This window comes from Polistes canadensis, unplaced genomic scaffold, assembly GCF_001313835.1.
Source record: "Polistes canadensis isolate GaletaPanama2010 unplaced genomic scaffold, ASM131383v1 scaffold_68, whole genome shotgun sequence".
Taxonomy (NCBI): Eukaryota; Metazoa; Arthropoda; class Insecta; order Hymenoptera; family Vespidae; genus Polistes; species Polistes canadensis.
Window position 1 is genome coordinate 300,072 of NW_014569615.1, and position 12,477 is coordinate 312,548.

General features: G+C 31.1%; 1 protein-coding gene across 3 annotated transcripts in view; it reads right to left on the reverse strand.

Annotated features, from left to right (window-relative positions):
* Window positions 1–12,477, reverse strand: part of LOC106786213 (glutamate receptor 1) — a 209,026-nt gene that overhangs the window by 8,976 nt on the left and 187,573 nt on the right. For all 3 annotated transcript variants that reach the window (XM_014747355.1, XM_014747353.1, XM_014747354.1), the window contains 8 exons: window positions 7,531–7,740; window positions 6,144–6,251; window positions 5,948–6,058; window positions 5,742–5,862; window positions 5,545–5,639; window positions 4,739–4,962; window positions 3,024–3,236; window positions 179–377 (listed from right to left, as the gene is read on the reverse strand). In XM_014747355.1, coding sequence (XP_014602841.1) covers window positions 179–377; window positions 3,024–3,236; window positions 4,739–4,962; window positions 5,545–5,639; window positions 5,742–5,862; window positions 5,948–6,058; window positions 6,144–6,251; window positions 7,531–7,740 — 1,281 coding nt within the window. The remainder of the gene's footprint in view (window positions 1–178; window positions 378–3,023; window positions 3,237–4,738; window positions 4,963–5,544; window positions 5,640–5,741; window positions 5,863–5,947; window positions 6,059–6,143; window positions 6,252–7,530; window positions 7,741–12,477) is intronic.

The window sequence follows — 12,477 nt, forward strand, 5'->3', positions numbered from 1 at the left end:
CTTTTTGAATAAAACTACACTATAAAGATGTAATTATTACAATATATATATTTTAATTAATATTCATTAAAATAGAACTATATATATATATAGAATGATATACGAAAATGATAAGAAAAGAAATAAAGCGAGTTAATTAATCATTCGTCATGGTGTAGATCGATTTACGATTACTTACACGAAAAAAGTCCCACGTTGATCCGGAAGACAAGGTACCATATTGTACTTCCGTTTGCGAGGCAAGGTCTTCCGGTGAATTTATAGGAGTTACCATCCTCTCGACTGTTAAAAATGCGGCAAGGTTTGCAGTATAAGATGATATCAGGATAAGTGTGAAGAACCACCATACGCTTCCAACTATTCTTCCAGATATCGACCTATGTTTTTCATTCAATCAAATAATTTAACAAATAATCACATATATACAAATGAAAATAATAATAATAATAATAATAGAAAATTTTATCTTATAATACTTTCTATTTTATCTTAGAGTCGTCTGTCTTTCAAAATCAAATCAAATCAAATCAAATCAAACGAAATCAAATCAAATATCCAAATTCATGGGACTCGATAAATCCCTTGGACAAAAGATAGATTCCTATTTCATCTCGACTACGTAGGGATTTTCATTCGAATCTAGTTTCGTAACCGAAAGTGGAAGAAAAGGACACTAAATCGGATTATGCGAAAAAATATTCAGTCATATTTAATAACGGATGATGATTCCTTCTTATAAGAAGATGGGTTGATCGTTGAGATAAAAAAGAAAAAAAAGTAAAAAAGAAAAAAAGAAAAATAATAGAGTGAGATAGCGTGATGGTGAGAGGTGGGGTTTTGGTGTTTAAGGGAGCAAGAAAGAAAAATTCGAAAAAACGAGTGTACGTGTGAGACAAAGAAAGAAAGAAAGAAAGAAAGAGAAAGAGAATAGGGTGGTACGACGGATGCATAAGTTTCCGGGAAAAATTTACAATTCATATCGTAACCAGTAAGGGGGGAATATTTAAACCATTAATCAAGGAGCCTGCCGCGTTAGATTCGTGGTGGTGGTCGCTATGGTGGCCACCAACTCGACTACGACGGAATGTAAATTAATTGAGACCTAGTTTCGAAATGAGCACGCGTTCTGCTCACTCTCTCTCCCTTTCTTTTTCTCTCTCTTTCTCTATCTTTTTCTTTTTAGCATGGATAACGAGAGATAGGAGTGCCAGAGTTATGCGCACGCACTTTTTAAGCTCGCGTAAATGAACATTTTGGGAAAGGAATAAAGAACATATTAGAACTTTCGACCTATATAGATAAGAATTCTTAATAATAATAATAATAATTAATTAATAATTCGAATAAATATTCTTCTTCCTTTCCTTTTCCATTTCTTTCTGGAACATATCTTTTTTCTTTTTCTTTTTTTCTAACGTTAACGAAAGTTCCTTTACCACCCCTTTCCCTTTCTTCTTTCCATTCTCTTATTTTTTGTTTTTCTTTTTTGTTTTTGCATCTTCGATCGATAACAACGAATTATCACGAACATATATTATCGTGATTTCAATTTCTGACCTTTCTTATTACCGTTTCGTTATTTAATCGAAAATCTCCAGACATCAAGGCGCTTTAAACGCACCTCTCTCTCTCTCTCTCTTCAGAATTAAAAGAAGAAAAGAAAACAAAACAAAATAAAAAAAAATGAAAAAGTAATGAAAACAAGACAGGGAATTTCAACATGATTAAGGGAATAAGAGAAGGAAAAAAGAAAAAACAAGCAATTTTTAAAGGAAGAAAGAAAGAAAAAATGAGAATGAGAATGAGAAAGAGAGAGAGAGAGAGAGAAATGTACGACCTCGGTAAGGAGCGCGTGTCGCGAGAAAAATTGTTCATTCGAGCACGAACACAACACGCTCATTTAAATGAGCTACTCGGGGTGGGAGGGCGAGGGGGGAAGGGTGTAGGGAAGGAGGGACTACTAGAATAACGAACGGATTGGCTACCTTGTTTTGTTGGCTTTCTAGTAGAAAACGATTACTATAAAGTTTTTACGTTGAATTATATTATTACGCAAGGCCAACGATAACAAAAAATAATGTAATAGAAAGGAAAAGGAATAAAAAAAAAAAAGTAAGAAGAAGAATAAAGCCGTCCTTTCTGATCGAATAATAGTAATCATGTTAATTTAACATTTTAACGTTATATAATTTATATTTCATTTCGTTTGTTTTTTTTCTATATTATTATTATTCAATTATTATTCTTTTATTTATTCTTTTTTACGTGATCATCGTTTGATTATTATTTTTGTATTCTTTTTTCAATCAGATGCAATGAGGGTATTTTTGGCTAATTATTTAGAAAATACGTATTTGTGTGTATCTGTGTTTGCTCTGAAGAAGAACAAGAGACAGAGAGAGAGAGAGAGACAGAGAGAGAGAATGAAAAGTTATGGAACATTTATATAGAAAATTTAAAGAGCGAGTTTTGAATTTTACACAATTCATCCTATCAATCGAGAATACGCTCGAGTTGACTCGGTCAAAGGATGCTATTCTCTCTTTCCTCGCTTTTATGTATAAACTTATATATTCATATATATATATATATATCTAAAAAATATATGTATATTCTCGCTCGTTTCAAGAAGAAAATGAAAATGTTAGACGAAAGACATAAAGTCTATAATTAAGTCAGCATGAAGATGTTAAAGACTTATTTTAAATGCGAATAAAATATCGAGGGTGGAAAATATTCCTATAGTGAAAATATATATATAAAAGAAGATTATTAATATTAATCTTTTTGTTCTCGTAACAACAATAAGATATTTGTGAATTTGTTTGATGTATTATGTTTAAAAATTAAATCTTATTAATTAAGTGAACGTCGTTTATTAATAAATAATAAATTTAACGAATATAGAAAATATATAATTTATTATTTCCTTTTGTTATTTCAATCGAGAGAATTAATGGGGGGAAAAAAAAAATATTTTTCATAAATTTCGATAGAAATATTTCATGAAAAAAAATAATTACCTGGGTGATATGTCGCAACCTTGTTGCATGAACGCAGCTAAAGCGAACCATAAACTGTTGATGATACTAAAATCATTGGCCATACTGGATGCTTGTATGTGTGGTGAACCTTGAGGCGTATGAGGGTGTTGTAAACTTGGATCATTTCTTCCTGATATCGATGGATCACCACTTCCGCTTATCGTCAATACTCTCCACTCGTATGGTGAAAATCTGTACAATTTTTATATATTCAATTAATCAAACAGAATATAATAACAACTAATACGTACTATTGTATATACACGAATTCGACTTATTTCATTTCAATAATTAAACAAAATCAAAAAAAGTAATAAAATTCTTTCCATTTATACAAAGTTTATTCGAAATTGATCGAATTTTTCGAATTGTATTCAATCCAAAAATGAATTAAAGTTAAAAAGGGAACTCTTGTACGATTGATTTTATTTGTAAATCAAAATGTATTTCAATTAATTAAATACAAAAAAAGAGAAAGAGGTGGAAAAAAAGTGCGTTTAATATCGAGCATCCCCTTTAAAGTCGAATTAACAGTGAAATTAGCAGTAATATGGGTTCTAAGTTATCAAGATTTTCGACTTCATTTATCGTCGTGAACCTACTTTCATTAGGTAAAGAATCACGCGAAGAGATAAGAAACGCAAATACCTCGCGTTCGGGTCTGAAATAAAAGCACATGAGAGGGTAGGGTGGGTAGATGAGGGGTTGGTAAGAGAAAGGGATACAGTGGGGGAATTTATCGTCGGCACGGTGTGGCATAATATGACCACTGAATCGCGATAAATGCACGCGTAATTGCACTAGCTGTGCACGTAACTGCGGCACTTTACCGTCGTGCTTCCACCTAACCACCCACCACTCTCTTCCTGGCAAGAAAATAAAAATACTGTCGTTTAATTGCGTTTCACTATGAAAGGAGAAAGAATAAAGAGAAATATATGCACCAGGAATATAATTGAAAATATAAAAAAACAAAGACAATCCTAAGAGAAAGGGAGAAACAAGAACAAGAACAATAATAAAACAAAAAATAGCAATGATAAAATAGGTAAAGGATAATATAAGTCAAATTAAATATACAACAATTGTATTTACGAAACAATAGAAATGAATAGTATTAAACTTGCAATATTACTTTTTCTAACACACAGTTATCGGTCATTAAGCAAAAACAAAATATTAGAAAATTAAGTTTAGTCGAGTTTATCAGATAATTTCTGATATATCTTAAATTCAATCAGAAAAGAAATGATAAAATAAATGAGATCAAATAATCAGATCATTTTTCTTATATATATATGTAAAAGTAAAAATAGTTGGATACGTCAACAATGTTATTACGATACGTAAAACGATATGCAAACTGATATATAAATATAGAATAAAAATCTTACAACACATATCTATCGTATCTATTTTAGGGTTATAAGTGTATGGCCTTGATACGGTCTAACTCCTTAACAAGTCCGACTACGTACGGACTTTATCTACTCGGGGGAGTAAAAGTTATTCAAAGAGGAGAAGAATTTTGTATTGGATAGATTACATAAACGAGAAGTGTACGTGTAACGAGAGAATAGAAAAGACAGAAGGGAAAGGTGAGGGAAGGAAAGGGGAGGGCATAGGAGGGGATGTATGGGGGATGGATGGGGTGTGGTTGGGAAAGGTTTTCACCCAGTATTATCGTCTCTCACCTCGAGACTATGAATAGGACGATGGACACTCCGATGTATGAGAAGATGACGCACACCCAGATCTCCTTGCTCAGCGGATTGAGAAAACTGAAGACCCCAGGCTTCTGCTTGATGGGCTTCTTTATCATGATGCTGATACCGAGGGACATGAAGGGTTTACTGAAATCAATCACGCGCTCCCGTTCCGAAGTGATCGTCATTGGTGCAATGGCAATGTCCGCTTCCTGAAATATACACACATCTTAATTATTTAATATTATTATTAATAATTATACTGTGTGTGTGTTGATAAAATACTTATAACGTAATATTTTTTTAAACGATATTATTTGATTTTTCTTAAATATGTTAAAATGATCTGATAGAGAGTAAAGAATAAAATCCTGATAGTTTGTTTTAAAACAAACATACAAAAATACCAACGTTCGATCAGAGAGAAAGTTAATGCTTTCGTTTCAGGGGTATTTCACTTTCAGTAACATCCAATAGATGTAGCTCGATACTCTCTCTCTCTCTCTCTCTTTCTCTCTCTTTCTTTCTATTTGAATTCTCTTCTACCCCGACGAGAAACGAGGGTGAGTTAGCTTGCAAGCTCGAGTCATCTATTGGATGTCGTTAGAACGTTCAACCGTGAGATAAAACAGCCCCTTTAGCCGTTCCCTGAAAGTTGCCAAGGATCAATAGCAAACTCTTTCGGGTAGTCGAATTAGATCGGGCCACTCGACAAGTTCTTTCAGGAAAGTTTATCAGGAAACTAGCTCTTTCATTGAATTCGTACGCGTTACCGGAGAGATTTTGGCACTCGCCTTTCTAATGAGTTCACCGACCATTCCGTCCCAACCACCGGGAACCTCAGGATTTTCTGTCCCATATTTTCCGTCCTTTACTATTCGCAACTCGTCTGGAAAATTTTATAATATAATTATTTTATTTGCAAAAAAAAAGGATCGTTATATTTTATATATATATTTTTGTTTGTTTGTTTGTTTTTGTTAATACGTACACGTTATCCCAAGTTTTTTAGCAATCAATTCGGCGAGATCTTTGCAATAACCTTCATAACTGTCATTGCCAATAAGTGTTTCACCGTCCTCGGATTTTTTCTTCATTATATAAGGTTCTTCCTGTTTAATTAAAAACAAAAATAAATAATACTTATCGTATTGATATAACATTACGGATATAATTAGGATTGATTTTCGAATTTACCACAATCGTTGTTACGATATAAGTTCTGTTCTTTTCTATTTCATGGGGACGTAATCTGACGTATTTCGCTGCTATCGTTTGAAATCCAGTCTCATCGGTCCACTCAGCTACCTAAAAAGAAAAAAAACATAACCCCATAAATGTTTAAACATTTAGTAAATTATAATGTTATAATATAATCACGTTTTATTCTTACCTTAACCATCGCACTGTTTACTGTCATTTCTACAACGTGTAGTGTATAATTTTGTCTTCTACCATCATCGTTGAAACGTATCTTTCCAGTTAATCCTTCGATTTCGACCTGGAAATAATAATAATATCGATTGAACCAAACGATCACGCAAATCTTTCAATTCCACTGATATACTTACGTTTAATCTTAAAGATCGTTAAAGAATCAGACATTTGTAGTAAGAGGAAATGCGAGAAAATGTGAATTTTTTTTCGGATTTTTTTCTCTCAAGTAACTTGGATTTCTTTGCTGATATCGACAAGTTTTATGTTAGACGGTATCACGAAGAATGCTAAGGAAGCGACTTTGGACGTAAGGGTATCCATATACTGACTATTTCACTGGGAACTAAACCCCCATAGGAATTCCGTTAGCAGTTCGAAAGTGTCGGCAATTACTGTCACTGTCAGGAATATGTCGGTAGGATAGAGGTCCATGGTACTTTCGGTAGTCCGATATTTGCGACAGATCGAAAACCCACCTACTTAGAAATTCGACAATCCCGTTTCTACCTTTCCCGAACATGTTATTTCTACATTTGAAAAAGTAGAAAATTGGAAACCTTTCTTTCTATTCGTCTACTTCAATATATTATTTTACTGAAAAAAAAAAATATATATTATAATACTGTTCTCATTTTAAACTTTCTAATTCGACACGCCTTTGCACTTTCCTTGAAAATTTGGTTCGTCGATTTCGAAAGATGAATAAAAAAAAACAAAGCAAAACCAAATGTCTGACCTTACTAAGTCCACTTTATAATTGGTACCATAATTTTATCCCCTAAAAAAGTGTAAGATACACGGTCAAACGTTTGAAACTTTTTCTCCGAAGCTATTTATCTCTATATATGTGTGTGTGTGTGTGTGTGTTAGAAATATGACGAGTTCTCTACTACTTTTGGTCTTAATTTAAAAGTTCGTCCACGCGAAATAAAAAAGAAAAGAAAATACTCCGATCCACCTAAATACCATTTTTTTTAATTAGAATCATAATTTGGTTTAACAACTATATATATATAAATATATATGTAAGGGTACAGTCAAATGTTTGAAACTTTTCTTTCATCCCCACTCTCCCACCACCCTTCGAAAAAAATATTTACGCGAGTTGAAAAATACGACGAAACGAATTTTTCTAACTAAAGGTCTTATAAATTATTAAATAAGTAAATTTGCAAAAAGGAAAAAACAAAGAAAAATAAAAGAAACATTAGATTCCTTCTATCATTCCTAATTATAATTGTTCTCTTTTTTTTTCTTTCTTTTACTGTACAATTGAAAAAAAAAATATATATATATATAATTAATATATATTAATAAATAATTAAAAATGATTTTGCGCATACCTTACGAAGAAATCTCGATATTTTATCGCCATTTTCCCACGGCGTGACCAAATCACGGCTATTATTGCAATCAAGAGATCTCGTGCCGTTGGTTGGCTGACTGCTGTTTCCTGTTCGTCTGACGTTGTTCCGATCAGGTTTCTTTCTTAGAAACTTGTTGAACGCTTCAACGAGAACGAAGACCGCGTCGTACATCAAGGCTGCTTGTGCCTGACAACGAACAAAATAATAAGTATAACCGACAATTAAATTAATTGATAACGAAAGGAGAAATCCACCCACACCCGACCTAAAAAAAAAAAGATGGTAGGAAAAAAAAGTTCAATTAAAAAAATAGAGAAAAGTAATAATTCATTTCATCGTCATTATTATATTCAGTTTGAAATTATTTCAGATAATAATTTACGTATACGAGTATCGTCCAATGTTCAAATGAAATTTTTTAATTTAACAATTCATTCGTTACTAATGACCCATATTGTAATTCGATCATATTTTTAACATATTTTAAAAGAAATTTTCGAAAAAATGTATAAAAGAAAATCTATCGAAATATGTTTATTTGAATAAATTAAAATACATCGGTATATATATATATATATATATATATTATTAAACTATTAATAATTATTTTTAATACATCAAACATAATTTTTTTCAGTTATTTTTATAATAATTAATTCATATACATATATTGTAATAATTACATCTTAATATTATAGTTTTATTTAACAAATTGCATAATAGTTAAAAGAATGCTAAAATGAGCTGAATGTTGCGCATGTTTACGAAGGTAATAATTCACTTAATACATCAAATTTAAAATTATAACCTTCTCATTTTAATCTTCTTTTAATTTTTATGCAATTTCTTAAATAAATACTATACTATAAAGATGTGTAATTATTACGATATATGTATATATGATTATAAAATATATTTATGTAAGATACACACATTGAAATAATTCTTCACGTTTTGTGATTCGTATATATTAAAGTCTATCACAGATAGAAAATAAAATAAAGTATTCTGAGCCAAAATTAGGAAAGAGCACGATTACTATTCTCCTCGACCATAAAGATCGAGTACGATAATCGTTGCATTACATCGCGAATGTTCTTTCCTTCTTTCTTTCTTTCTTTTTCTTTTTCTTTCTTTTTTTTTTCCTCAAGTTACAGCTTTCACCCCTTTTCTGTGTTACGAACGTGTTGGGAAACATAACCCGAGTATTCGTTTCCTTTCTTATAAGATCTTTCCATTCATTGTATGTGTGTACTACTATATCGTATAAAACTAAGGCAAAGCACGATCATTCCTCTTGCTTTCGCTGAGAAAAGCATTCACGACAATGCGAGTATTTTTCTTCGAAGATGTTACCCAAAAGGAATGGTTGCCAAATCGATATTACCCTCGATCGCGTCGGATATTCTTGGTGTTATGGTATAGTCATGGGTAGAACGATCGTCAGGTTATATTACTTCACTACTACTCGTCTTCACAAAACTTTTAGAATAAGAAATACACGATAATAATATTTTATTACTTTAAACGATATATTTGTTCAAATCCATACCAAACTTTTTGTTTCTTTTTTTTTTTCTTTTTACATTTTCTTACATTTCATACGATTATTCGATTGAGTTTTTAAATCATTTTTCGTAGTTTAAAAAATTAAAAAATAAAATGAAACGCTTTAACGTTATTATTTTTATTTTATTTTATACGTGTATTCATCGAAAGGGTTGAAACAAACAAAGAACGAACGTTGGTTCTCATTTTATTGACGGGGCGAAGGGAAAAAAAATACTTCTGTGCCAATGCATAGATAACATTTTTTTACTATACATTTTGTGTTGCATTCAACAAAGTTTTTTTTTTTTGCATTCTCGAGAAATCGTTACTGTAAATACCTTTTTCCTTTTTTTGCATTTCATACGTGCATTCATGATTGGGAAAACAAAAGAAGAAAAAATATCCACGTGAATCTCATTTTACTTCGGGGTCAGAAGGGGGAGAGGAAGAGAAACAAATACTCGTATACCAATACAGATACATAATATTTTTCCGCCTATTATACTATACTCAATGATACATTATTACTTTGTCGCATTCAACAGATTTCTTTTTGTTCTCATTCACGTGAAATTGCTAATGGTTAGTATATTTTATATGGGGGAGGGGTATTCGACCAAAACGTTTCAAAAAAAAAAGAATATCAATACACATGTGGATCTTATTTTAATTAATGAATTTCGAGATATAAGTTTTTGTATGTATATAATATTTTCTCATTTAGAATAAATCATTCATTAACTTTGTTTTATTTAACCAAGTTTTTCTATATTTTAATTAGGAACAAATCGTTAATGTTGAAACCATTTTTGTTTTGTTGTCCCCACTTTCATATTTACACAAATATAAAAAATTTTATCAAAAGGATTGAAATAAATTTTGCTTTACGTTTTTTTCTTTTTTTTTTTTTTTTTTTATTTTTTTTTTTCCAAAGCTTTAGTCTTATGATTACTCTCTGCCGGGTGGTGGTTAAACAAATTTTTCTACAAACTCGCGAGAAATTATATATAATCATTTTTCAGNTGTTTTATTTAACCAAGTTTTTCTATATTTTAATTAGGAACAAATCGTTAATGTTGAAACCATTTTTGTTTTGTTGTCCCCACTTTCATATTTACTGATAAAATAAAAATTTTAGAAAAAAAAACGAAAAAAATTTTGCTTTATGTTTTTTTTTTTTTTTTTTTTTTTTAATTTCTTTTCTCCAAAGCTTTAGTCTTATGATTACTCTCTGCCGGGTGGTGGTTAAACAAATTTTTCTACAAACTCGCGAGAAATTATATATAATCATTTTTCAGAACGGTAAGATATAATAGCGTGCTCGTTATTTTATTTAAGAAAAATAATGAAAAATAAAAATAACAAAGTTGCTTACCTCACTACATACGTGTGATACACACACATATATATATATATATATATTTCATTTTCTATTTGGCCTCGGAACGAGATATCTAACGTGTTTCCTACAAAAATAAGGATCTCTTTTTATTTCTCTATTTTTTGTTTCGTTTCTTTTTTTTTTTATTTCGTAATTTTCACGTTCCACGAAACCTAGTGCGTCAGCAGCCAATTTTCTTTTCGCTTACCTGAGCTTATCATAGTAGTACTTCCCATTTAAAATATAATATAATATTTTGAATTAGAAAGAGAGAGAGAACCAAAGATATATTATATTAATGTTATATAAGAAAAAAATATTTAAAAATTATTTATTAATTAAAAAATTTGCTACTAGATATATATATAATTATATGTTACTTTATAACTACTCTACATATTTCACGAATAAATAATTACAACAAACATGTAACATTATCTTTTTTTTCGTTACATTCTTTTTTTTACTTTCTCTTTCTCTACTTTGATTATACGTATTTTGTGTGTTGGAAAAATAAGTATACGTCAGGTAGGTTAAAAAAAAGTTTTCGAACGATACGAGTCGTAAACGAAAATATGCCATCGTTGAATTTCGTACGATAAAAATAATTTGAATATTCTTGGTATATATATATATATATATATATATATACGTGAACACAACACCCATCATAAGATATCTAGGTATGCGTATTTATACGTTTATTTATATACGTAAAAATCGTATTCATTTATGTATCCAACGTCGACATAGGATAAGAGAAATAAAGATAGAGATAGAAAATAAAAAAGTAGGAAAATAAAAGAAATGGTAAGAGAAAGATAGTTTGTTTGATTTTCGTTCTTTCGTTCTTCCACTACTACTACTACTACTACTAAAAGTCAAACTTTTGCCATATTATCTTGGGCATTGGACTGTGCAAAGTAGTAGAAGACAAGGTAAGACGAGACTTTGGTCGCTTGAGACCAAATTGGACCACTCGAAGGTAGTCGAGGGTCGTTGGCTAGCGCGAACACGAGTTTCCTCTCGAGAGATATACACAAAGGGGAAAAAGCTAGAGGGAAACAAACGTGGAAACAAAAAAAAAAAAGAAAAAGAAAAAGAAGAAAAGGTAAGGAAAAGCCGAGAAATGAAGTAGAAGAAGTAGAAGAAGAAGAAGAAGAAGAAGAAGATAAGAATAAAAAGGAAAAATGTGAAATAATGAAAGGAAAAACTACAAAGTAGAGAAAAATGATAAGAAAAACGTGTACGAGTAAATGTATCCTATTGAAATAGATTTATCACTATCATCGATATATATTAACGTCATAGATTTTTTCATATTTTCTAAAAAAGTTAAGATTATATATTTGTCTTATTTATATAATAATAACCCTTTGCACTCGGTAGGTGAGTCTCACTCACCACGCGATTTTATGCCGCAACTCGAGAAGTGATTGTCGCTCACCACTTCGTACGCAGCGGTAACTTGATGCGCGTCGATAGTTGTTAAAGTTTAATTTCTTCGACAAAGATTCCTCTCTTTGTATAATCTTATAAAGTGTAAAATGATATTTCTTCAAATAGAGATAAAACTTTCTTATCAGAAATTAGTACGCAGTTACGAACCGGACTGCATTTTTGGTCTTAGTTCGAACCTGACAGCCGTGGCAAAGAATCTAGAAAAGTTAAAGTTTTTGATCCATAGTACCATGAATCGTGGTAACGACATAAGCTCTAGTGAAGATGAGTTTGATTTAGAGTTACTAAACGAGGAAATTACAGCTATACACAGAGAGCTTGACGAAACAGCGAACGCGAGCAGTGATGAAGAGAATGAAGAAGTAAGAGGTGTAAGAAGGCGAAAAATAAGAATAATAGACAGTGAAGGTGGCAGTGACAATGACAGTGTTGCTGAAGATGTCCCACAATCCGACAGTTCCGAATAGATTAGCTGTCCAGAATCCGAAGAAATACCCCAGAGAATCAAGCACGTGCTCGAGCTTCAACCT